Here is a 26339-nt window from a genome sequence, read left to right as displayed (position 1 = left end):
CTTGCCTGCAATGTTTATATTTTTCTTTTTTTTTTTTTTGAGATGGAGTCTCGCTCTGTTGCCCAGGCTGGGTTGCCTGCCGTGGTGCGATCTCGGCTCACTGCAAGCTCCGCCTCCCGGGTTCATGCCATTCTCCTGCCTCTGCCTCCTGAGTAGCTGGGACTACAGGCGCCCACCACCACGCTTGGCTAATTTTTTTTTGTATTTTTAGTAGAGACAGTTTCACTGTGTTAGCCAGGATGGTCTCGATCTCCTGACCTCGTGATCCACCTGCCTCAGCCTCCCAAAGTGCTGGGATTACAGATGTGAGCCACCGCGCCCGGCTCTTGCAATGTTTATTTCTGTGGTGTTTGTCTACTAGTGATTTTCTATTTCCGTCTTTTTTTTTCAATATTTATTAACTGGTTTTCTACTCTAAGGAAGATCTGTCCCCTCTCCCCTACTTATTTATATCAGTGTGGACTCATGGATACTTATTTAAATCTATTAGTTATAATGCATTACTCTCACTATTTATTTTATTGCTCAAATTGTCCCAGATGTAGCCAGTGAGATCCTTCTAGTTGTCTTGTATGTTCCTTCAACATACTCCCATAATTTTTTGATCATTTCCTTACTTTCTGGCATCACAAGATATTCCAGGCTCTAATTGTATTTTTCCTATCCCAGAATCGGAATAAGTTTTTTTCCCCGAAGTCCTTGTTTTTTTTTATTGGAAGGTGGTATTTGGAAATCAAAATTTGAGCCAGGCACAGTGGTTCATGACTGTAATCTCAGCACTTTGGGAGGCCAAGATGGGCAGATTGCTTGAGGTCGGGAGTTTGAGACCAGCCTGGGCAACATGGCAAAACCCCGTCTCTACAGAAAATACAAAAATTAGCCAGGCATGGTGGCGCACATCTGGGGTCTCAGCTACTCAGGAGGCTGATGTGGGAGGATGACTTGAGGTTGCAGTGAGCCGAGATTGCACCACTGCACTTTAGCGTGGGTGACAGAGCCAGTCCCTGTCTAAAAAAACAAAAAAGAGGCCGGGCGTGGTGGCTCACGCCTGTAATCCCAACACTTTGGGAGGCTGAGGTGGGTGGAGCACCTGAGGTCAGTAGTTCAAGACCAGCCTGGCCAACATGGTGAAACCCCATCTCTACTAAAAATACAAAAAATTAGCTGGATGTGGTGGCGGGCGCCTGTAACCCCAGCTACTCAGGAGGCTGAGGCAGGAAAATCGCTTGTACCCAGGAGGCAGAGGTTGCAGTAAGCCGAGATTGCGCCATTGCACTCCAGCCTGGGTGAACAGAGCGAAACTTTGTCTCAAAAAAATAAAAAAGAAAAGAAAGAAAATCAAAATTTGTACATACTGTGACTACATGTCATTATTTGTAGTCCTTCTCAATTCACAGAGTTGGGAAATACATGTGTATGGTTGTCTCCATCTCTATTATTCGTTCATTTCTTTATCCATCCATCCATCCATCTATCTGCCTGTCTGTCTCTGTCTGCCTACCAATCCATCATCATGTCCCTGTTCAGATGCATCTGATTCCAGTCCAACACCACAGGCTTCCCTTTGCTTATCTGTCACTTCTTTTTCCCATGGTGAGAAACCTGGCTCTTATTATTCATAGTATATTTATTTAATGTTAGTATACACATAAAGTATTAATAGTTACAGATTTGCTAACCCAGACCTTTGTGACCATATAATGTTTCATCTAAATTAGAACACTTTTGAGAGGGAAAGGGGGGATGTTATTAATTATTATTTAAGAGTAATTGGTGGAAACATAGACTTTTAGGGAAACTGGGAAATATGGCTCCCTGTATATGGTACATATTGTACTAATTTATTATCATTACGGTTTATTTTTGTCTTCTCACTTTTCTAGCGTCATAAATTTCCTGTTGATTGATGCAGAAATCATTCTTGTAAACAATGTGTTGAAAGCTATTAAAATGGTGACTAGTAATTTATATACTTAATAGGAAGCATTTTCTGTAATCATAATAGACTGCTTTGGTGAAAATATTGAGTTCCTTCATTGTCAGATGGAACAGAGCAGCATTGCTATTCGTTTGTTTTATCTGGATTGCTTCTGTAAGTTAGAAATGGAATTTCTCAGGCTTTCCTTGAGATGTTACTGCATTTAGTGCTTCAGAATTGTAAGTCTTAAAAAAGAACATTGGTCAAAGAAATACTCATTTAAGATACTTGTCTGGTGCTTAATAACATTTCCCTGTTAAGGTGGACACACGTTTGCAAAATGGGTTTGCTCCTGGGATGAAGCTGGAGGTGGCTGTGAGAACAGATCCTGAGACCTACTGGGTTGCCACCATTATCACCACCTGTGAGCAGTTGCTCCTTCTCCGCTATGATGGCTATGGGGAGGATCGGAGAGCAGATTTCTGGTGTGACATCAGGAAGGCTGATCTCTACCCCATTGGGTGGTGTGAGCAGAATAAGAAGACCCTTGAAGCCCCAGAAGGTAATGAAATACTTCTATCAAGACGTGACGTGATTTTGCTGTAAGAAAATTTGGATTGTCCACAGTCTTGAGGTTTTCAGTCTCTCGAGCATATAGGTTTACCCAGCTTTTCTAGGTTAGCATTTTGAGTGAAAATATTTATCAGGAATAATACACATTTCCCTGTCTTTTAAAATTATTTTCTTTGCTACATAAAGCCTCAGGTTTTTATGATGCTCGTAGGGAACACTAGCTGCATATCATCCTTTCAGACTGTGAGGTTCTCTGAGTTTGAGATTTGTAGATCTGGTTGTTTTTAAGCCCGTTGGGCCAGACTGATGTGCTGTTGATTTTCTTTTGTTTTTATTGTTCTCTCTCCTCATACCCTCAAGCAATTTGGTAACTAGGAACTCTTAAATGAACTAAATCAAGCACCATTCCAGAAGGAGTAAAAACCAAATTAAGCAGAAGAGAGACAATAAAGGCAAAAGGAAGAGAAGGGTGAGATAAAGGTGGGGAAAGATCAGAGGACTCCGGATTTAAGAAAATACGTGAGTTGTCTGGGCGGGATGGCCCATGCCTGTAATGGCAGCACTTTGGGAGGCTGAGGCGGCTGGATCACCTGAGGTCAGGAGTTGGAGACCAGCCTGGCCAACATGGCAAAACCCCGTCTCTACCAAAAATACAAAACAATTAGCTGGGTGTGGTGGCTCACAACTATAATTCCAGCTACTCAGGAGGATGAGGCAGGAGAATCACTTGAACCCAGGAGGCGGACGTTGCATTGAGCCGAGATCGCGCCACTGCACTCCAGCCTGGGTGACAGAGTGAGATTCTGTCTCAAAAGAAAGAAAATACCTGACTTTTGGTATTTTTCTTTTAACTTCTTACTTTGATATAATTTCAGATTTACCAAAAAGTTATGAGAATCATATGGAAAATTATTGGAGACTTTTTGCCAAGTTTTTCCAAATGTTGTTAATGGTGACATATGATGTTTACTTTATCTTGTCTCCACTGCTTTACTTATGTTCTTTTAATGAACCACATGAGAGTCAGTTTTAGACATGATGCCCTTTTATTCAAAAATACTGTATGTATTTCTAAAAACAAGGTATTCATGTTGCAGTAAAATATGAAAATGAGGAAATTAACTTTGATACAATACTGTTTACAGATAGTACTCAGTTTTTAAAAAGGAATATTGTTTAATAAACATGGTCTTATTTTTATATTTATATCACTTTCTAGTATTTTTTTTTTTATTTTCATTTCTATTTTCTTGAGGCAGGGTCTTGCTATATCACCCAGGCTGGTCTCCAACTCCTGGGCTCAAGTGATTATCCTGCCTCAGCCTCCCTAATAGCTAGTACCACAGGCATGAGCCATCATGCATCACGCCTGGGCCTTATTCAGTTTTTACCATTCCAATAACATTTAAGATAATTTCGTTCTATTTTATTTTTTTGAGACAGAGTCTCACTCTGTCAGCCAGGCTGGAGTGCAGTGGCGTGATCCCAGCTCACTGTGTCCTTGAACTCCCAGGTTCAAGTGATTCTCCCACCTCACCCCTGCCAAGTAGCTGGGTCTACAGGTGTGTGTCACCATACCCAACTAATTTTTAAACTCTTTTTTGTAGAGATAGAGTTTCGCTGTGTTGCCCAGGCCAGTCTCAAACTCTTGGTCTTAAGCGTTCCTCCTTCCAAAGTGTTGGGATTACAGGCATAAACCACCACACCTGGCCCAATAACTTTTTTTTTTTTTTTTTGAAACAGAATCTCGCTCTGTTGCCCAGGCTTGAGTGCAATGGCGCAATCTCAGCTCACTGCAGCCTCCACCTCCTGGGTTCAAGCACTTCTCCTCCCTCAGCCTCCCAAGTAGCTGGGATTACAGGTACCCGCCACCACACCCAGCTAATTTTTTGCATTTTAGTAGAGACGGGGTTTTGCCATGCTGGCCAGGCTGGTCTTGAACCCCTGACCTCAGGTGTTCTGCCTGCTTCTGCCTCCCAAAGTGCTGGGATTACAGGCGTGAGCCACCGCACCTGGCCAATAACTTTTTTTTAATTAAAGAAAAATCCCAGATCATGTGTTACATTCAGTTGTCATGTCTCATAAGTTTCCTATAATCTGGAACAGTTCCTCAGGGTTTTTCGTCTTTCATGACTTTGATATTTTGAAAGTTACAGGCCAGTTTTCCCAATGTTCATTCTATCCTGGTCCCAATAATGTTCATTATGCTGTATTTCTTTTCCTGGTCCAAGATTCCTGTCTAGAATCACATTGCATTTAGTTGTCATGTCTCTCTCATTTTCTTAACCATTGTTTTTCTTTTTTGAACTTGACATTTTTGAAGAGTACAGGCCAGTCATTCTGTCAGATTTCCCACAATTTGGGTTTGTCTGATGCTTCCTTACATTCAGGTTGTTCACTTTTGGTAGGAAAAATGCAAAAGCTGTGCCCTTCCAGTGCATGATATCAGAAGATACATGCTATTGATTTGTCTTATTACAGGTAAAATTAACTTCCATCACTTGATTAAGTTCATATATGCCAAGTTTTTTCATCATAAAGGTATTATTTTTTGCTTTTTAGTTAGTGTCTTGTTGGAAGATACTTGGAGATTATGAAAATATCCCATTACTCTTCACACTTTAACCCACTATTCTTAGTATCCATTTATAAATTTTATCTGAAACAATTATTTTTTCAATAATTACCAAATGGTGTTTTAAAAAATTTCTTCTACATTTCTTAATTGGCTTTCTACTATACTATAGAAAGAGCTTCCCCCTTTCCTCCATTTATGTATGTATGTGTATATGTAGGTATGTTTATCAGTGTAGACTCATGATTCTGATCTTATTTAATGGGTTATAATCCTTTACTTTATATTTCTTTTGATCCTGAAACTGTCCTAGATTTGGTGAGTGGTTACCCCTTCAAGCGGGCTACTGTATCCTTTTAATGTGTCCTTATTTTTCTTTAAGCAGTTTCTTATTTTTTGGCTCAGGAAGCATTTTCCTGTCTCAGCCCTGAAATCAGCCATTTCCCCAAGACGTCTTTTCTTTTAGTGAAGAATGGTATTTGGAAACGAAGATCTGAGTGTTAGGGTCCTGGGATGTCTGTGGGCTTCTCCTTTGTGAAAGTTTTTTACTTTGTGAGTAACGATAGAAGAGAGAGCTCTAGAGACACGAAGCCACTTGGCCTACCGTCTCATCCTAAAGTATGTAGGAAAATGCGTCTCATTTAAATGTGAACAACAGAAAAGGATTTCAGTTGAATCTCATACAAGATTATTACAGTGAAAAAAGAGTAGAAACAACCACAGAAGAGGTGAACATTGTGTCAGATAAAAACATTTCAAAATAAGGTAACAAAAAAGTAGTAACAATAATAGAAACAGTGAAAAAAATTATAAATAAAATTTATAAACATTCAGAAATGAAAGGATTAAAAAAGGGAAGATTTGAAAAGGGAAAAAGTAAAACTTAGGCAAGAACTGGAAATAAAAGAATATTGAAAATGAAGACTTAGTTAAAATGAGCACAGGAATGCGTCAGCACCATGGATGCTATCTGAAGAAAAACAGATGAAAAAAAGGAAAGAAATTTTAAAATAAAAACCAAACCAAGAAATAAAAAGGACTTGAGAAACACCTTATACAGCTAGGTAAAAATGATTTAACATACCTGCAGTAGAAGTCCTTGAAGAAGAAAACTGAAGCAATGAAACAATAAAATACTATAAACTATGATTTAGGTAAACATTTATTTATTTATTTTTTGAGACAGAGTGTCACTCTTTGTCACCCAGGCTGGAGTACAGTGGCACGATCTCGGCCCACTACAACCTCTGCCTCCCAGGTTCAAGCAGTTCTCCTGCCTCAGCCTCCTGAGTAGCTGGGACTACAGGTACATGCCACCATGCCCAGCTAATTTTTATATTTTTAGTTGAGAGGGGGTTTCACCATGTTGGCCAGGCTGGTCTCAAATTCCTGACCTCAAGTGATCTGCCCGCCTGAGCTTCCTAAAGTGCTGGGATTACAGGTGTAGTCCGGCTACCATGCTGGACCATAATTCAGGTAAACCTTACAGAAATAAAAGAGGCCTTGTAATACATACTGAAAGGGATTACTATGTATGTAGGAAAATCAAATGAGGGCAGCTACATCAAAATTGTTCTAATGAAAGTATTGAACTTTAAAGCAAAAAATAATACCACGGCTATTTAGGAGAAAGACCAAGTTTCTTATAGAGGAAAGAAAACAAGATTTTCATCAGAGTTATTAACAATGGTTTATGCCAAAAGACAATGGAATGTAACGTATTTAAGAAATTTAATGAAAGAGAAAATATGAGACAGGGATTTTATATCTAGCCAAACTGAACTTCAGATCTGAAGGCTATATGCAAACTGTTATGAACAGGTAAGAACTAAGTAATATTGTTCCCATGAGCCCTTCCTAAGGAGTCCACTAGGGAATGAGCTTCAGCTGAGCAAATTAATGAGGTAACATTAGCATGAGAAATGGTAGTGAAACATTAAATATATGTATAGCTATAGAACTTAAACTAAATGATGGTTGTAAGGGAGACACTGTGGTATATAATAGCTGTATGCTCTGAAAATGTAGTTACATTATTACTATAAAAAATATGGGACAAGAATGGGGAAAACATGAATAGTTGTATAAGCCCACTCATTGTCTTAAAAAAAAAAACAGCTTTATTGCCATGTAATATAACTATTTAAGTGTTAACTGGGAGTAAAAGGATATTATCTGAAATGAGATGCTGAAGGAGAGAAAACAAAGGGCTTATAGCTAACTTCAGTATTGTTTATAGAAACAACAACAACAAAATAGAAAGTAGTCCAAAAATAGAGAGGACTAAAAGTGTTATATAAAGGTAATCCGTAGAACAAAAATAAGAACCTTTCTATATGACGGAAGAGACTTAGAAAGAGAAGCTATATGTGTAAACAGGATAGATCACATAGTAAAAAAACTACATATACACGAAGTATATAACATTTATCAATATGAAATTTAGGCCATGCATATTAATAATATTAATAAGTGTTACTGGGCATACTCTTTTATTAGAAGTAAACAAATAAATTCAGATTGCCTCATAAAGTAAAATCCACTCTTGTCCTCTGTATAGGAGACATACCTAAGCAGAGAGACTACGAAAAAGTAAAAATAAAAGGACAAAGATGTACAGACAACTGCCAGTAGAAAAGAAACCAGCTGTCAGTCTTGATAGCTGACAAAGGATACTTTGTAAGAAAAGCAGCTATAGACAGCAATAAAAAGGAGGAGGGTCTACATACAACCAAGGAGTGGGCTCAGGATATGTTATTGTATGAAAAAAAGAAAAATGTGTACAGACTTGAGGAGGAGGAGAGCTCAAGGATATGATGATACAAATGTGTATATGTGAACTTATTTTTTTCAAAATAAAAGAGTAAATCGTTGGCCAGGCGCGGTGGCTCACTCCTATAATCCCAGCACTTTGGGAGGCCGAGGCGGGTGGATCACGAGGTTAGGAGATCAAGACCATCCTGGCCAACATGGTGAAACCCCATCTCTACGAAAAATACAAAAATTAGCCGACCGTAGTGGTGTGTGCCAGTAATCCCAGCTACTCAGGAGGCTGAGGTAGAAGAACCACTTGGACCCGGGAGGCGGAGGTTGCAGTGAGCCGAGATCGTGCCACTGCACTCCAGCCTGGGCAACAGAGCAAGACTCCGTCTCAAAAAAAAAAAAAAAAAAGAATGAATCATTTAGAAAAAAGTTACCTATGGGGAAAGAAGGGAATAGAATGAAGGAGATAGGAATAGAAGCTAAATTTTATGAATGTACCTTATTTTATTTTGTAGATTTGACTTTTGAACCTTGTAAATATTTTATGCAACTAGAAAGCAAAATTAAATGTTTAGAAAGCAATTCCTAAAAATCAAAAGCAAAATCAAGGAAACCTAACTGTATATGGAGCTTGTGGGATAACCACACAAAGAGGAACTATTTCAGTGACTTAAAAATACAGTAAAATATGAAAGTATGTCCCCAGTTAGGGATATATATTCTAAGGATGACAATAACAAAAAAAAATGCAAAGAAAAAATCTTAACCTATTTTTAGTAATCCTATTGTTGGTGGTAGACTTGATGTTGTTACTTTGAAATAGTTGTTTGTATATGGTAGGCAAAAGCAAATAAAGAATGAAATGTGTGGCCAGGCGTGGTGGCTCACGCCTGTAATCCCAGCACTTTGGGCGGCTGAGGCAGGTGGATCACAAGGTCAGGAGATCGAGACCATCCTGGCTAACATAGTGAAACCCCGTCTCTGCTAAAAATACAAACAATTAGCCAAGCATGGTGGCGGGCGCCTGTAGTCCCAGCTACTCGGGAGACTGAGGCAGGAGAATGGCGTGAACCTGGGACAGAGCAAGACTCTGTCTCAAAAAAAAAAAAAAAAAAAAAAGAATGAAATGTGTAATTGAGAACTAGGATTTTTGGCATTATAGAAAGGAAATAGAGCTTAGATGGATGAGTTAAATGAAAGCACTATCTTTCTGAATTTGTATTGGAAGTATTGTGATATAAGAAGAAGAAGAAATGCATTAACTCTAGACACTGAAAAGGCCCAGAAACACTAACCCAGTGACAATGAGCATGCCCAGGTCTCTAAATACCATTTCCATGGAAATAAACTGGGGCTTCTTGCAGAAGTAGCTGAGTCCTGCACTAGGTCAGGCAATTTCCTAGATGATCCTGGAACATCTTGTCATACCAAAAAGCAAAAAAGTTATCAGTGGCTCTTTACTAGTGTCATGCCAAAAGGTCTCAGGAGCCAACCTGAAGAGACTGCCTCTGGTTGAAGATAGAGTGTCAGTAAGGACAACAGCTATAACGGCTTGAAATGTATTTGTTTTAATGTATGACTTCACAGTGAAATTTTGAAACAAAACCCTCATTAGCCGCTCTTGGAAGATGCCTGCCAATCAACTGTTTATTTTAAAGGGTGGTAAATATAGAGAAAGAGTAAAGACAATCAAGTATATGTTCAAAGAAAGCCTTCTTTCTATGAACTCTACCTCAGCGTAATCAAATAGTTGATGTAGAGAAATTTTTCTTTATGGAAGTTCTTTGGTTAATAAATGAAGAAGGAATAATACAATTAGAATATCACCATTGAGCCCCTAATGAATCAGTGCATCTATGTAGTAACCGTTAAAAGCTGCTAATGTCACAAAGGGGGAGACAGCCAGACCATATGTGCCTCTTCATGCTCTTGAGGGAAGGGTATAACTTATTCCACTTGTGAAGTATTCTTTCACCCTCACCACCCCGCAAAGTCTAACCTGAATTTGATCAAGCTTCTAGCTCTAAATACTGATTTATGGTAAATACAGGGAACAGTAGAACAACTGGTCACCACAGGGACGTAACCAATGAAATCAGACTCTAAAAAACTCCGTAGAGAGCAAAGGCCGGGTCTCAATAAATGTGGAGTAAAAAAAGAGAGAGTAGGGGCAAGGGAGGGGAGGAAGGAGAAGAAACCTACTGATGAAAAGAAATCAAGGAGACATTTGCAATGCGTGCATCTCACTTGGGTCCTGATGTAATCAAACAAATTGACAAAACTGTTTATGAGACAATTGGGGAAGTTTGAACATAGACTGGATATTTGATATTAAGGAATTATTGTTAATTTTTTAAAGGTATGATGTTGTTATTGTGGTTTTGTAAGAAAATATTTTCTTTTAGAAATATGTACTAAAATATATATATGGATGAAATTATATGCTATCTGGAATTGTCTTCTAACTGATCCTTGCTTGGGCATGGGTGGAGTGTGAGGGTATAAGCCAGGCATTGGCAAATTATCTGTAAAGGGCAAGATAGTAAATATTTTAGGCTTTACTAGTCATACAATCTCTGTCAAAGCTGCTAAAACCCTACCTTTGTACTGTGAAAGCAGCCACAGACAATATGTAAACAAATGGGTATGGCCATGTTCCAGTAAAACTTTATTAACAAAAACAGACAGCAGGCTGGATTAAGCCCTCGAGTTGTAGCTTGTAAATCCTGGTTTAGATGAAACAGATTGGCCATGAGGTGACAGTTGTTGACGCCAGGGCACTTAGGATTCGTTAGATCATTTTTCTTTTTGTATGTTTGAAAGTTTCCATCATAAAAAATAAAGTAAGGTACCTTCTGGGTAAAATTATAGGAATAGGTAGTTGGGACTATTCTCTTTGTTTTGTATACAACTCTTAATAAACTAACCAGAAAGTAGCTCCATCTAGAGAAGCGTTTTTGGTTTTATTTTGTTTTATCTTTTCAAGCTCTCAAGCAGTATGTTGGACTCTTAGATCTTAAAATGTGAAATACCTCTAAACCATCTCCACTGGTTCGGTTTCTCTGCATTCTGTTGGCTGGCATTTTGAGTAATCAGTCATTTATTCCCTCATCTAGGCATCAGAGATAAAGTATCTGACTGGGATGAGTTTCTGCGGCAGACCCTGATAGGAGCATGTAGTCCTCCTGTTCCGCTGCTAGAGGGCGTGAGTATTACTACATGCCACATCAGCGTGGAAAACCCATCTGATCTTTCAAAGAATCTTAAAATCGGTTGCTTATTTACCACTCTGAGGCAAATAAACGTTATTATTAGAGACATAGGCATAGGTATTGGGAAGTTTAAACTTACCCTCAGAGGTTGCAAACTGGTGGCTTGCTTAGTGCCTAAATATTTTCTGAATTAGTTGCTAACACATAAAAAATCTAATTTCCCAGATTCTTTTATACAGTTGGAAAATAGGACCTTCTGAGGGCTTTCACTCTGAAACTGAGCAGGGGTCGATTCTGCTTCAGGGTGGACATTTGTAACTCCCACACCAGGTGACTTGGAGTCCCCCCAACCCACCCTTTTTTTTTTTTTTTTTTTTTTTGCTTGGAACACATTGGATCTATTGGACTTCTGCCTTCCACCTGCTTTTCAGCAGTCCTTTTAAATTCGTGTGGCCTTTAAGCTTGTTAGTGAATATAGATCTCTTGATTTTGTGAAATGGATTTATTGGTTATGACATTTCTAAGTTATATCTTGTCACTTTCTGTCATACTGGTAAAATTATTTGTGGCATATGTGAAATGCAATATATGAAGGTTCCCATCCCTCTACATCCTTGCCAACACTTGTTATCTTTTTTATTATAGCTGACTAAGTGGGTATGAAGTGGCATCTCATTTTGATTTACATTTCTGTAATGACTGTTGATGTTGAGTATGTTTTTTTTTGTGCTTATGGGCCATTTCTGTATCCTTTTTGGAGACATTTCTTTGCCCATTTTTAAATTGGGTTGTCTTTTTATTATTGAGTTGAATGTATTATTATGCATTCAAAATATACATGCATTTCAAAATATTGAAAATATGTTTTCCCATTCTATGGTTTGTCTTTTTATTGTTTGCAGCATAAACATTTTTTATTTTGATGTAATCCAGATTATCTTTTTTGTTGTTGTTGCTTGTGCTTTTGGTATCATATCTAAGAAGGCTTTGCTTAACCCAAGGTCAAGAAGATTTACTCCGTATTTTCTAAGAGTTTTATGGTTACATTTACTTCTATCATCCATTCACATTCCCTTTTAAATTTTGATTGGTGAATACTCTATTTCAAACTGGTTTTTATTTTTTATACTCTGACTCATTTATTTATGCTTAGCCAGGGCCTTATACATACTAAAAACTCAGTAACATTTTAATGAATGGATGAATTGATAAACTATTCTACTCTTTTTTGACCATGACTCTGCCATGCTGACTTTTAGCTCTAAATCTTTTCCTCCACTTTTTCATATGTCCCTTTGCATATCTGGATATGTAAGTGTCACAGAGCAGTTTTTACTAGGAAAAAAATGTAACGTTGTGTATTAGAAATGGTTAAGTGATAACTTGATAATGAATTTCTTTTCTTTATTGTAGTTTTTAATATACTTCTAGATAGTGAGAGTTAAACTTTTCCTTTCCATCACTGTAATCAAAAGCTTTTACCCTGTTCATTTGAACATTGTTGTGACATCAATAAAAAACCAGAAACAACTGAAATACTATCTGTAGGTAACTGGATAAATTATTGCCCATTTACAATGTAAAATATCATAAAATACCGTAAAACATGAGGAAGAGTTATATGTGCTATTATAGAAAGATACCTATGATGTACTAAGTGAAGAACAAATTAAGAAACAGTATACAGTGTTTCCGTTTTTCAAAAAATAGGAACAGACAGACTGGCAGAGGTGGATATTGACTTGTATGGAGAAAAAGAGTGTATGCCAAAGTGTTTTTTGTGGTTCTTTCTTTGAGGTGGAATTACAGGTGACTTTGACTTTGACTTTTGTTTGATTTTTTTTCTTTAATGATGATGATGGTATTTTGATATTTGCTTTTTTTAAATTTTTAATTTTTTTATAAAGACAGAATCTTGCTCTGTTGCCTAGGCTAGAGTGCAGTGGCATGATCTTGGCTCACCATAACCTCTGCCTCCTGGGTTCAAGTGATTCTTCTGCCTCAGCCTCCCAAGTACCTGGGACTACAGGTGCCTACCACCATGCCCGGCTAATTTTTGTATTTTTAGTAAAGACGGGGTTTCACCGTGTTGGCCAGGCTGGTCTCGAATTCCTGACCTCAAGTGATCTGCCCACCTCAGCTTCCCAAAGTACTGGGATTACAGGTGTGAGCCACCATGCCTGGACCATATTTGTTTTATAATAGATGAGGAATGACGATATTTTAAAAATTCTTACTAAATGAAACTACATAACATAGTCCTGGAGATAGAGATGTGTTAGAGTAATTTTACTGCATTATAGGTAGATTTTCTTTAAGATAAACATTTTCATATCTCCTAGAAATAATACCGTAAGAGGCTTGTATGAAGATAGACAATTTGGTGTCACTGGCTTTTGAATGGGTAAAAAATACAAAGGCTGGTTTGAGATCATTTATAAGTTGGCTTTTCAAAAATATTATGTTAATTTCTCTTACTGGGTTGTTTTACTTTTTAATCCTACAGCTCCGTAATGGGAGGAATCCTTTAGATCTCATTGCTCCAGGATCCAGACTAGAATGTCAAGCTTTCCAGGACTCTTTAAGCACTTGGATTGTTACTGTAGTAGAAAACATTGGAGGAAGGCTGAAGCTACGTTATGAAGGACTTGAAAGTTCTGACAGTTATGAACATTGGTTGTATTACTTGGATCCATTTCTTCATCACGTTGGTTGGGCTGCTCAACAGGGATATGAGCTTCAGCCCCCTTCAGGTGAAGAGTAATAGGACATTTTTCTTCTGTGACATTAACATGCTATGTTATTAATATCTATTAGGCTGAAAAAATATATTCTGCATATTATGAAAACCTTTGTTCTCATAATAGAGCTATTACAAAACAGTTTATATGGAGTTGTTAAATTAAGTGCCTATTTTTCTTTTTTGTTGTTGTTGTTCTGCTTTTGGTTTTTGTTTTGTTTTGTTTTGTTTTTTGAGACAGAGTCTTGCTCTGTTACCCAGGCTGGAGTGCAGTGTCATGATCTCGGCTCACTGCAACCTCCGCCTCCCGGGTTCAAGCGATTCTTGTGCCTCAGCCTCCCCAGTAGCTAGAATTACAGGCACATGCCACCACACCCAGCTAATTTTTGTATTTTTAGTAGAGATGGGGTTTCACCATGTTGGCCAGTCTGGTCTCAAGCTCTTGACCTCAAGTGATCCGCCCACCTCAGCCTCCCGTAATGCTGGGATTACAGGCGTGAGACACCGTACCTGGCCAAGTGCCTACTTTTCTTTTCTTTTTATTGCTTTTATAATTTACCACACATATTGATACACCTCATAGACTACTGTGCCAACCCATACTGACCCTTGACCAAGATAAAATAAAAAATTATCTAGGGAGCATTTAGCTAGGTATATAGAAAATTGGGTCACAGAAAATTGTTGATTAAAAGAAATACCAATAATATTGGTATTTCTAGAGTTACTGTTTAAATCAATTTGCATTTATTATTATGTGCCCCAATTTGGATGTTGTATTACAATTTTATGGATTACAACAATCATTATGATCTTACTGTAGGTATTTTCATAAAGCCAAGCTGTCCAGGCTCTGCATAGAGCAAAGTACTGAAGTTAAGGTGCAAGTTCTTTGAGTGTAGAGGGATATAAGTGGGCTTGAACCCTTTTCTAGTTCCAGTGGAAAGTGACTTGTTTTTGTTTATGTGAATGCTTTCAGGACAGGTAAAAAGTATAAGTTTCTCATCATCTAAAGCATGTTGTCATGTTTTATTAAAGCTATCAGACATCTAAAAAATGAAGCTGAGTGGCAAGAGATTTTGGCCAAAGTGAAAGAGGAAGAGGAAGAGCCATTACCATCTTACTTATTTAAGGTAAAAACAAAACGTGATAGATCGGTATTGGTCCCCTTACAGTAGAGTAAAGCAACGCAGGAGGTGAGAGTGTAAAGTAGCCCCTGCAGTCGGTAAGAATGCCATGGTCTCTGAAGGAGGAGGGTGTGTTAAGGCTGGACTGATGATCATCCTTGTTTTCTTCTAACAGTTGTCTAGATTTTCTCCCCAAGTTCTCCTAAAGTAGTTTGAACCTTTTCTTTTCTACCCTTAACTACATAGTCTTAACTGATAAAATAAATTTGTTTTTTCCTCCAGATATTCCTTGTCTTTGAATGTAGAGAGTAGAAGCACTTTCTGTGTTTTTGTTTTTTCCAGAGTAGAAAATTATATTGGCTAGTTTTGCACATTTAAAAAAAAGAAGAAAACTATAGGATTTACCAGAGCTGGACATTTCTGTTAATCACAGCTACATATGAGTGTAAGATTGATACAGATACTATGTTTTCATCCCCTTTTGGTGTCTGCATTTCAGGACAAACAAGTTATTGGCATTCATACATTCTCTGTAAACATGAAATTGGAAGCTGTAGACCCCTGGTCTCCTTTTGGGATCTCTCCTGCTACAGTTGTTAAGGTAAAATGGGGATAACTCTCTTGGTAAGAATCCCTGTCAAGGTGACTGGTTTAGGAAATGGGTAGTGTTTTGATCTTTAAGCTCTATTGATCCAACCCATTTTTCCTTCTAGGCCGTGCAGCTAGAATTACTTCTGTGCACGTTTTGTATTTGTCCAGTTTGCTGTGGCCCATTCCTCCTTCAGAGCTTGGTAGCCCTAGCCAAAGCAGCCTTGGGCCTGGGCACTGGACTAGTAGGGGACGCATTCTTTGGGGCAGGCCTAGCTGCATATAAGTAAAGGAGATTTAACTCCTTTAGGAGGCCAGGGTATCTGTAAAGTTGGAGGCAGGCAGTCTCATCAACGTCTAACCAGATGCAGAGCTCATTGGAATGAGGAGATGAATGGGGATCAGGCAGTTAGTGTTAAAAGTTCTGGCAGTGGACTGGCTCCAGCTATGTATTCCAGATTCAGATTTAATCTTTTGGAATACTGACAAAACTAAGAAGTAAGGTTATCAAGGCCCTGCTCAGTCACTACAACTGAGGCATTGGCGAGAGAATTTCAGTTTCCAACTAGAGCAGAAGGACATTTACTGAAAACAGAAGCCAAAGTTGAATGTGACTAGAGGAATAGTTGCTTGGGTGCTAATCCTCTGACCTATTGAGATTTAAGTTTTCCCTGTCTTGGAAGAAGATTATTCTCAAAGCAAGGAGGGATTCTGAGCCTGCAGGTGGGGCCAGAAGGCCCTACCTAGAGTCTGAAGGGAAGGCTAGTGGGAAGCCAGAGGAAGTTCATAAAGTTATCTCTTTGGCCGGGCGCGGTGGCTCACGCCTGTCATCCCAGCACTTTGGGACGCCGGGGCAGGCAGATCACCTGAGGTCAGGAGTTCAAGACCAGCCAGACCAACATGGAGAAACCCCGTCTCTACTAAAAATACAAAATTAGCCGGACATGGTGGTGCATGCCTGTAATCCCAGCTGCTCGGGAGGCTGAGGTGAGAGAATCGCTTGAACCCGCGAGGCGGAGGTTGCGGTGAGCCAAGATTGTGCCATTGCACTCCAGCCTGGGCAACAAGAGCGAAACTCCATCTCTAAATAAATAAATAAATAAAGTTCCTTCTTTGGCATTTGAAACTGGGCTAGAATTTGAAAAACTAATACATAGTAGCATAAGCTTAAACTAAGTTTCTCACTAAGCTTAGAATAAATTTTGTTTGGAGCCAAACTACATGGCTTTGGATCCAGGTTTTGCTTCTTCTTCGTTTTGTAACCCAGGGCAAGTTATTTAACCTCTGTTTGAACTCATTCTCCTTATCTGTGAAATGGAGTTGATAAAGGTACTTGGGCCAGGTGTGGTGGCTCATGCATGTAATCCCAGCACTTTGGGAGGCTGAGGCAGGAGGATTGCTTGAGCCCAGGAGTTTGAGACAAGCCTAGGCAATATAGCAAGACCAAGTCTCTACAAAAATTAAAAAAAATTAGCTGGGCGTGGTGGTGCATGCCTGTTGTCCCAGCTACTCAAGGGACTGAAGTGGGAGGATCAACTGAGCCCAGGAAGTCAAGACTGCAGTGCTTCGGTGAGCCAAATTCATGCCACTGCACTCCAGCCTGGGTAACAGAGCAAGACCCTGTCTCCAAAAAAAAACAAACAAACTATATATATATGTGTATATATATATATGTGTGTGTATATATATGTATATATATGTGTATATATGTATATATGTATATATATGTGTATATATGTATATATATGTGTATATATGTGTATATATGTGTATATATGTGTATATGTGTATATATGTGTATATATGTGTATATGTGTATATATGTGTGTATATGTGTGTATATATGTGTATATATGTATATATATGTGTATATATGTATATATATGTGTATATATGTATATATGTGTATATATGTATATATGTGTATATATATATGTACTTACCTCATTCAATTGTTAAGATTAAAACTGAATTGATACATGAAAAGCATTTAATTAAAACAGTAATTATATGTATTACATAACACAGAGCTAACATTTAGTGTTTAGTAGTATTAATACCCACATGACTATGAACTTTTGTAATATGTTTGTCTGTGCCAAGGAGAAAGCACATATATATGTGTGCATTTGTCTATTTCATCTATTAATTGCATATATAGGTTTTTGATGAGAAGTACTTTCTGGTGGAAATGGATGACTTGCGTCCTGAGAACCACGCACGGCGATCCTTTGTGTGCCACGCCGACAGTCCTGGCATCTTCCCTGTGCAGTGGAGTCTGAAGAATGGCCTACACATCAGCCCCCCTCCAGGTGCACATTCGCTGTCTTCTGAATTGTCACTTGAGAGCTTCTCCTTGAAATGAGACATGTCAGATGGCATTGCTGAAATCTTTTGTCCCTCTCCTCCTGCCCTAGCCTGTTCCTAACGTTTTTGGGGTCTGAGAAAAGTATAAGGAAAGGTCTAGATTCCATGTATTTACATATTTGAAAGTTACAAACTGAGCTAAAAAACTGTTAAAGAGAGTGCGTTCTATCCTCTGACTTTGATATCTATGTCCTCATAACCCCCTGGAAAACCAGGTTCCAACCTGGGTTCTGTGCTGGCTCCTTAGTCCCTTTTATGTCTGTTAGGGGTGGCAGAGGGGTGAACTTGGATGCACAGCGAGCACTGGGGGCTGGCTTGTGAGAAGAGGCCGTAGAGCCGGAGTTAGAAGGTAGATTACTGATTATCTTTAGGTGTCTGAGCCTTGTCATGGAGGGGACTTTCTAGAGAGAAGTTTATGGTGAAGAGTAGAACTCAGGGAGTAGGTAGGAAAATAAAAGCTCATTTTCCTGATATTTGCAACTTTGCAAAATATAGTCTTTGATCCTTTAATCAAGGCCCTTAATTAATGGGTTAGTTGAGCTTGACTGAAATTTTTAATATTTTTAAACTTAGAGAATCTAGAATATGTCAGATGTTTATCTGATTTTTTAATATTAGCAAATCAGATTATTTGATTGGCAGTCTATATATGTTATTAGTAGGTTTTCAGTAAAGCATAACATCACTTTTCTAAATGGTGACTGCTGGAACACTGGGCTGGAAGTACTCTTTCTTGTTAACAAGAGTCATAAACTCAGAACCTTTGTCTTCCATTCAGCTTTTATTCATTCAGCAAACATTCATGTGAAGTTTGCTGTAAGCCAGGCATTGAGCTTATCCCTGGGGAGAGTGACAAGCTCAATGAGTGCAACTCAGTCCCTTCAAGGGGCAAATAGGGGGAAATATTAACAGAACTTCCTAGAGTCTCCTCCATCAGTGAACACAGCAGATGAATGCCTGGTTGGAGGGTGTGGTGTAGAACAGCCATAGAAGGAAGTTCTTGATTTGCAGGCACGCTCTAGATATCCCAAGTTCTTTATTCTGCTTGCCACCTCTGTGAAAAAGAAGGAACAGTTGTTAAAAATACTGAAGCTGGCCGGGCGCGGTGGCTCACGCCTGTAATCCCAGCACTTTGGGAGGCCGAGGCGGGCGGATCACGAGGTCAGGAGATCGAGACCATCCTGGCTAACACGGTGAAACCCCGTCTCTACGAAAAATACAAAAAATTAGCCGGGCGTGGTAGTGGGCGCCTGTAGTCCCAGCTACTCGGGAGGCTGAGGCAGGAGAATGGCGTGAACCCGGGAGGTGGAGCTTGCAGTGAGCCGAGATCGTGCCACTGCACTCCAGCCTGGGCGACAAAGCAAGACTCCGTCTCAAAAAAAAAAAAAAAAAAATACTGAAGCTTTCAGTGTTGTTATAGACAAATCAACTGTGTCTTTGTAAATAGAAGGAAGGTAATAGATTACATAACTGAAAATGGCAGAAAATGTACTGTCAGGCATTGAGGTGGGGGCAAAGGGAGAACATGGTGCCAGTCTTAGGTAGGCAGGGACTGTTGGGCTGTCAGAGGGCATAGACTTGAGTAGCCTATTTTTTTGCCTGTGAGACATTAAGCTCTCTGGAGGCTGAGAGCAACTCAGACACAGTAGGCAGCTGGGCCTCGCTCAGCTCTTTGCATGTAGATGGTGCTGAGTCAGCAGCAGCTTGGAGATGCTTCCATCAAGAACCTCAGTAGACTTAAGTGGGGTGCTAAGCTTGATTTTTCTGAAATAAATACATGATTTAGATTATAAAAGCATTGATATTCTGTAATATATGAATCTGAAAATGACAAGAGGATTTGTATCAGTGATATCTGAGACACATTTCAGGAAACAGCTTTAACAAAGAAAAAAAGTCTTCGTCTTTGCAGATTAACTAATACTATTTGCTGTCTCTTTTCCTTGAGAGCCCGAGTCCCTTTAGAATTGACAATAAGAGTGGATTTATATATACAAATCAAATCCAGTCATAACTGTCTTAAATTCTTTTGGTAAATTGCCAGCAACTAATCATATAAAATAGTGCTCAAAATAAATGCCTAGTTTGAAATTTGAAAGTTTACAAATTTATCCAGAGTCTGATTGTCTTATTACAGTTTGACCAGAGTTGCTCTATTTTATAAAATTAACAGTGCTCTAGATTTATAGAATGCTTTTCGCCCCTCTAAAATGATCAAAGTTGTCAGACTAGCATCACTGGAAGTTGTGAGTGGACCCTTGGTGAGAGGTGAAGCCAGGCAGGCGTGTGCGGTGTGGTAGTGTGACTCATTGTTCATTTGTCCCCACCTAGGCTACCCAAGCCAGGACTTTGACTGGGCTGACTACCTCAAACAGTGTGGTGCTGAAGCTGCTCCCCAGAGGTGCTTCCCTCCGGTGAGGACCCCCACGGCCTCATGGCCACTATGCAGGGCTGCGGGGACTGCTGTGCTTCCCTTGCTTTTCATGTTATTGCTCTGAAGATAATCATCTCACTCAATCCAGATGAGCACAGTGGTGATTGTAATCACATGGTCTAAAGGAAAATACATTTACTGCAGAAGTGAATCAGTTAGTTTGCTAATTAAGTTAGTTTTATAAGTTTATTGGTTTTATTTTTTCTTAGCTGAAATCATGTGAATTTGAAATTTTATGATTATTTTTCATGATTCAATAATAGGAAAAACTGTTGAAATATTAAGTGGAGAAAAATTGTTAAGCTTATTTAAATTCTTCTATCCAAATAATACATGCATGTGGTTTAAAGAGCCGTGTAGCAGTAAAAGGCTTAGAAGGTAAAATAGCAGTCCCTGCCCTACCCCGTTTCACAGTCTCCCTTCCCAGAAATAACTACTTCCTGTTCTTCTCACTATAATTCTAGTTATTTGTATTTCTTCATTTTCAAAATAAAAACCTTCTATCTTTTGAGTCATTTATTTTAGACATGTCACTTGGTTCTAATTTTAAAACTTTGACTTTATTAAAACAAATTAAATTCACCCTGTCTTATGGTGCTGAGTCTGTTGGTTCTAAATTATGATAAATGAGCATTTAATTATTTTTTATTACCTTTCCTCTCTGTCTTACCACGTTCTTCTTCCTTTAGAGTTATATTACAATTTTTGGTTAAATACAAAATGAGTTTTTACATTATGATATGCATTCAGATATTACAGCTGAGCACTGCAGTTTTGTTTTGTTTTGTTTTGTTTTGAGACAGAGTCTTGCTCTGTCACCCAGGCTGGAGTGCAGTGGCACGATCTCAGCTCACTATAGCCTCCGCCTCCCGGGTTCAAGAGATTCTCCTGCCTCGGCCTCCCAAGTAGCTGGGATTACAGGCGCCCACCAGCACACTCGCCTAATTTTTGTTTTTATAGTAGAGACAAGGTTTCACCATGTTGGCCAGGCTGGTCTCGAACTCCTGACCTCAAGTGATCTGCCCACCTCAGCCTCCCAAAGTGCTGGGATTACAGGTATGAGCCACTGCACCTGGCACTGCAGTATTTTATGATTGTTTCTTTTTAAAAATTTTTATCCTCAATAATAATTGCATTGTTTTTAATTTACTTAATTTTATCTATTGCTGCTGCTGTCCACACCTCCCAGTAGTCTCTCATTATCAAAAGCAGTCACATCAAGAAATCTGTCATTCCTAACACTTTTGTTAAAGAGACATCCCTCTTAGCAACCTCCACTCTCTGTCTGGATGGGTTGCTCTTTAAAGGTTTGCCATGTAGTTTTTGTGGGTTTTTTTGTTGTTGTTGTTGTTTGTTTTTTGTTTTTCTTAGACAGAATCTTGCTCTTGTCGCCCAGGCTGGAGTGTAGTGGTGCGATCTCAGGTCACTGCAACCTCCACCTCCCGGGTTCAATAGATTGTCCTGCCTCACCCTCCTGAGTAGCTGGAATTATAGGGCCCGCCACCATGCCTGGCTAATTTTTGTATTTTTAGTAGAGACTGGGTTTCACCATGTTGGCCAGGCTGGTCTCAAACTCCTGACCTCAGGTGATCTTCCCGCCTCGGCCTCCCGTAGTGCTGGGATTACAAGTGTGAGCCACTGTGCCGGCCTTGCCATGTAGTTTTAATCATGGAAATGCCCTTGTCACCCAGGGAATTGCCCACTCCCCTTTTGTATGATTTGGGGTCCCTTGTTTTGTAGAGATCTCATGGCCTCCTCTTTCTTGGTTTGCTTCCTTGTTTTGATGGATCCCCATCTCTCAGTACCTTCCTGTAACAGGGTACAAGGGAAGTAAATTTTTTTTGACACTGTATATTTGAAAATGTCCTCACTCTACTGACTTGCTTCATAGTTTGGCTCAATGTGGAAGTTATTTTGCTTGAGAATTCGGAAAACATTGCTCAGTTGTTTTCTAACTTCTAGTGTTACTGTCAAGAAGTTAAAAGCTATAAAGCTATTTTTATTTTTGTTCTTTTGTAGATGACCTGCTTTTCCCCCGACCCTTTCTGGAAGGTATAGAACCACTTTTCACAGTGATGAACCTTGATGCGAGGTTTTCATCCGCTGTGCTGGGTTCTCAGTGGGCACTTTCTTTCTGGACCTTCATGCCTTTCTGTGTTGGGAAATTTTTTTAAAATCACTTCTTTGATTTCCTTCCTTCCGTTTTGTCTCTTTTCTCTTTTTGGAAGTTCTTTTATTTGGTTGTGGCCCTCTGGATCAAACCTCTGCTTTTTAAATCTTTTTATCCTGTTTTATGTTTCTTAGTCGTTTTGCTTTATTTTCTGGAAGATTTCCTAAACTTTGTCTTTCGGCCTTCCTTTTGAGTTTTTAATTTTTGACATCATGTTTTTTATTTTCTGGAACTCTGAATAGTTTGTTCGTTCGTTCTTTCTTTCTTTCTTTTTTTTTTTTTTTTTTGATGGAGCTTTGCTTTTGTTGCCCAGGCTGGAGTGCAATGGCACGATCCCGGCTCACTGCAACCTCCACCTCCCGGGTTCAAGAGATTCTCCAGCCTCCTTAGCAGCTGGGATTATAGGGCCCGCCACCACACCCAGCTAATTTTTTGTATTTTTAGTAGGGACGGGGTTTCACTATGTTGGCCAGGCTTCTGTTGAATTCCTGACCTCAGGCGATCCACCCGCCTCAGCCTCCCAAAGTGCTGGGATTACAGGTACTTCTTTGTTTTTAATATCATACTATTCTTGCTCTAAGGATACAATAGTTTTTCTTATCTCTCAGAGGCTGTTAATTAATCCACCCCCCCCCCCCCCCCCCCCCACACACCTTTTGGGAAGTTTTCTTCTTGCATAATCACTGCTTTTTCCAAGTTGCTTGTCTGTTTTGGTCTCTAACTTTCATCATCTTAGGTGTCTGGTAATTCTTGGTTGTTGCTATATTTAAGAATGGGTGACTAAAAGGAAGAGCTGATTGAAAGCTCTGAGCAGGTAGATGGAGCTTGTCAACCTTGAACTTTCCTATAGGGTGGAATCTGATTGGCCATTTGCTGGGGAAACCTGAATCCATATCATTATGTGTTTCTTCCTGGGCTTATCATATCACCATAAGAAGTATCTTCTAGTCCCCTGCCTGGTGGGTAGAGGCGGAGGGCTGGGCCTCTCAGCAGTCCGTAGGCTAACCGCTGTTTTGGTCATGACATACATGCCCTCAGCAGTTCCTTGTGTCCTCTTACCTAGGCATCTTCTCTTTTACCATGTCCAGAGGATAAATCTCACCTTCTGTAGGGGAGAGGAAGGAATGGTTTCCCTAATGCATGGAGTCGAGGAGCCAATGGCATAGCCTAAATGTTTCTTAAATGTTTTCAACAAATCCTCCTTGTTTTGACTGTCTCCTCTACCTCCAGTTGCCTAGTACCTGGCAGTTCTTCCAGTTCTTAGCTTTCTTTACTGCCAGCTTAGAGTCACCTTTAACTTAGTTTCCAGACCCTGTTCTAAATTTTAGCTTATAAAATGTTGTTTCCTTTCCTGTTATATCCATCTTAAGATAGATGTTAAGTTTTTGTCTTCAAAACAGAAGCAAACCAAAAACAACTTTAGTTTTTAAGTTAGATGTCAGAAGAGAGAACACTCAAATGCAGATGTTCAGTTGTCCATTTTGACATGGATGCTGGATATTTTTCTGTTTTAAATGACCCTTTCCCACTGTTGATAAACATTCTTCATCCTAACTGCCTCTTATGATACACATACAAGTATGAACCAGGCAGTTTGTGGTATGATAGGGTGCTTTATATGAGGGGAAGTGAGTCAACAGTGTTGATAGCCACTTGGTTCAGGACACAGAGCCTTAGAGACTTTATTTCATTGATACCTTGTAATAGCACAGCCAGATGGGAGTTCTCAACCTCATCTGACAGGTGAAGAAACTGAGGCAAAAAGAGGTTATACAGCTTGAGCAAGGTCATACAGGTAGCAATAATGCAGGAATATCTGACATCAAAGAGTGTACTTCCTGTATACTTCCTATAACACCAGGAAAGGCAGACATTTTCCTTTTGCTTCATTAAAAAGCAAAACAATGCAAAATAAATGTTATCTTTAAACCTAGGGATTAAGTACTACTTGAAAAAGGTTTTCTAGCTGAGCACGTGAGTTAATACTGTGTTAATCCAGTAAATGGATTTGATTCATTCATTTTCTAGTTAATTTCTGAACATGAATTTAAGGAGAACATGAAGCTCGAGGCGGTGAACCCCATTCTCCCTGAAGAAGTGTGTGTTGCTACCATCACTGCAGTGAGAGGCTCCTACCTGTGGCTCCAGCTGGAGGGTGAGTGCCAGCACTCTAGAAGCCTTCCTGTGGCCACTCTCCTTTGAGCTTCCTGTTTACTCCTGTAATGTTGCCTGTTAAACTTAATGGATTAGTTAAATAGGGATCTTGTTCAGAGACTTTTGTAATGCAAGACTCTAAGCGAAATATTTATTTTCCTGTCCTTGGCTTTCAAATTCCAAATTTTAGGAAATGAATATGAATAAAAATTCTTTACTACAGAGTCCCCTATTTTCTGGAAGGGGAAAACATAAGTCAAATAGCATATATTTTGATGTGACCAAGTTATATGAGCATGGACATTAACACCTAGCTTATTGAAGAGATAATATTTTGGGTGCTGCAGCCCAATAGAACCAGAAAGTATATAGAGTAGAAATGGTAAACTGTGCTAAAAGTAATATTCAATAATTGGACAGGTTTGTGGATGCAAGGCACTGCGTGAGTACTCAGTGCTACGGTTACCATATATGCTCTGAGCAGCTTTTTTATCCTGCTGCCAAATAGTCAGACTTTGAGAAGGTACCTACTGTTTCTGATTTGTAGAATTGGCATTTAATGCGGATGTCAAGGATAATATCGAATGTAGACTTTTATGCAATCCTTGTTCAGCAGCTTGCCAAATCACTTCCTGATTTGAATCCACTGTTCTTCTTTTCTGGCTTATTCCTGAAGTACCAGAACTGATGTTCTCATTGAGTAAAATTGTCACCTTTGCCATTTGGTTTCCATTTGTCTGAAATGACTGTGATATTTATTAACCATCTGAATGATACCAGTGGTAATTCCAGTTTCTTATTTGCTGTTCCCTAGCTTAAGTGTCACCCTGTATATTCTCTACCCATTTTGGTCCTGATACAGTTTTACATGGAGGACAGTTTTTTTTCATAATATTTATCATACATGAAAATGTATGACTTCTGTCTGCATTATTATAAGAGTAGAACATTATCTAGAAAATAGTTTATGAAGAAGGTAATTTAATGGTCTAAAAAAAGGTTTGTTCGTTTGTTTGTTTGTTTAAATCTAAACAGGTTCTAAGAAGCCTATACCTGAATGTATTGTGAGTGTGGAATCCATGGATATATTTCCTTTGGGCTGGTGTGAAACCAACGGCCACCCCCTCAGCACTCCTCGCCGAGCACGAGGTATCTGTCTATTTCTGGGTTAGAGGATTGATTGTTAAATAATCTTCTGTGTGGCTGCTGCCAATTAAAACTAATCTGGACATTTCAGAGAAAAAAAATGACATTCTGGTTATCTGTTCCTGCATAGGAAATTATTTATTGTAACAAATATTTAATACCTTACAGTTTCTGTGGGTCAGGAATTTGGGTGCAACTTAGGTGGGTCGTCTGGATCTGAGTCTCTCACAGGCTGCGCTCAAAGTGTCAGCCAGGGCTCCAGTCATCTCAAGGCTCAACGTGGGGAGGATCTGCTCCCAGCTTTACACAAATGATTATTGGCAAGTGTCTTAGTGCATTCTAGCTGCTGTAACAAAATACCATACACTGGGAAGTTTATAAATAACAGAAATTTATCTCTCACAGTTCTGGAGACTGGGAAGCCCAAGATCCAGGCATTGGCAGATTCAGGGTCTGGTGAGGGTGCATTTCCTGGTCCATAGTTGGCACCTTCTCGTTGTGTCCTCACATGGTAGAAGGGACTACTAGCTCTGTGGATCTCTTTTATAAGAGTACTAATCTGCATCATGAAG

The 26339-nt window shown here is 39.3% G+C and overlaps 1 protein-coding gene across 6 annotated transcripts in view; it reads left to right on the top strand.

The window, feature by feature from the left end:
• The window catches only part of SFMBT1 (Scm like with four mbt domains 1), a 147456-nt gene that overhangs the window by 104726 nt on the left and 16391 nt on the right, over nucleotides 1-26339 (top strand). For all 6 annotated transcript variants that reach the window (XM_055382663.2, XM_063703851.1, XM_031009406.3 and 3 more), the window contains 9 exons: nucleotides 2240-2480; nucleotides 10946-11034; nucleotides 13548-13794; nucleotides 14820-14914; nucleotides 15408-15509; nucleotides 17658-17808; nucleotides 20195-20277; nucleotides 24496-24622; nucleotides 25657-25770. In XM_055382663.2, the coding sequence (XP_055238638.1) occupies nucleotides 2240-2480; nucleotides 10946-11034; nucleotides 13548-13794; nucleotides 14820-14914; nucleotides 15408-15509; nucleotides 17658-17808; nucleotides 20195-20277; nucleotides 24496-24622; nucleotides 25657-25770 (1249 nt within the window). The remainder of the gene's footprint in view (nucleotides 1-2239; nucleotides 2481-10945; nucleotides 11035-13547; nucleotides 13795-14819; nucleotides 14915-15407; nucleotides 15510-17657; nucleotides 17809-20194; nucleotides 20278-24495; nucleotides 24623-25656; nucleotides 25771-26339) is intronic.

The sequence above is a fragment of the Gorilla gorilla genome, chromosome 2 (genome assembly GCF_029281585.2).
Source record: "Gorilla gorilla gorilla isolate KB3781 chromosome 2, NHGRI_mGorGor1-v2.1_pri, whole genome shotgun sequence".
In the NCBI taxonomy this organism is placed as follows: Eukaryota; Metazoa; Chordata; class Mammalia; order Primates; family Hominidae; genus Gorilla; species Gorilla gorilla.
Note: the sequence above shows the minus strand (reverse complement) of the source record. Positions and strands in the feature narration are given on the sequence as shown.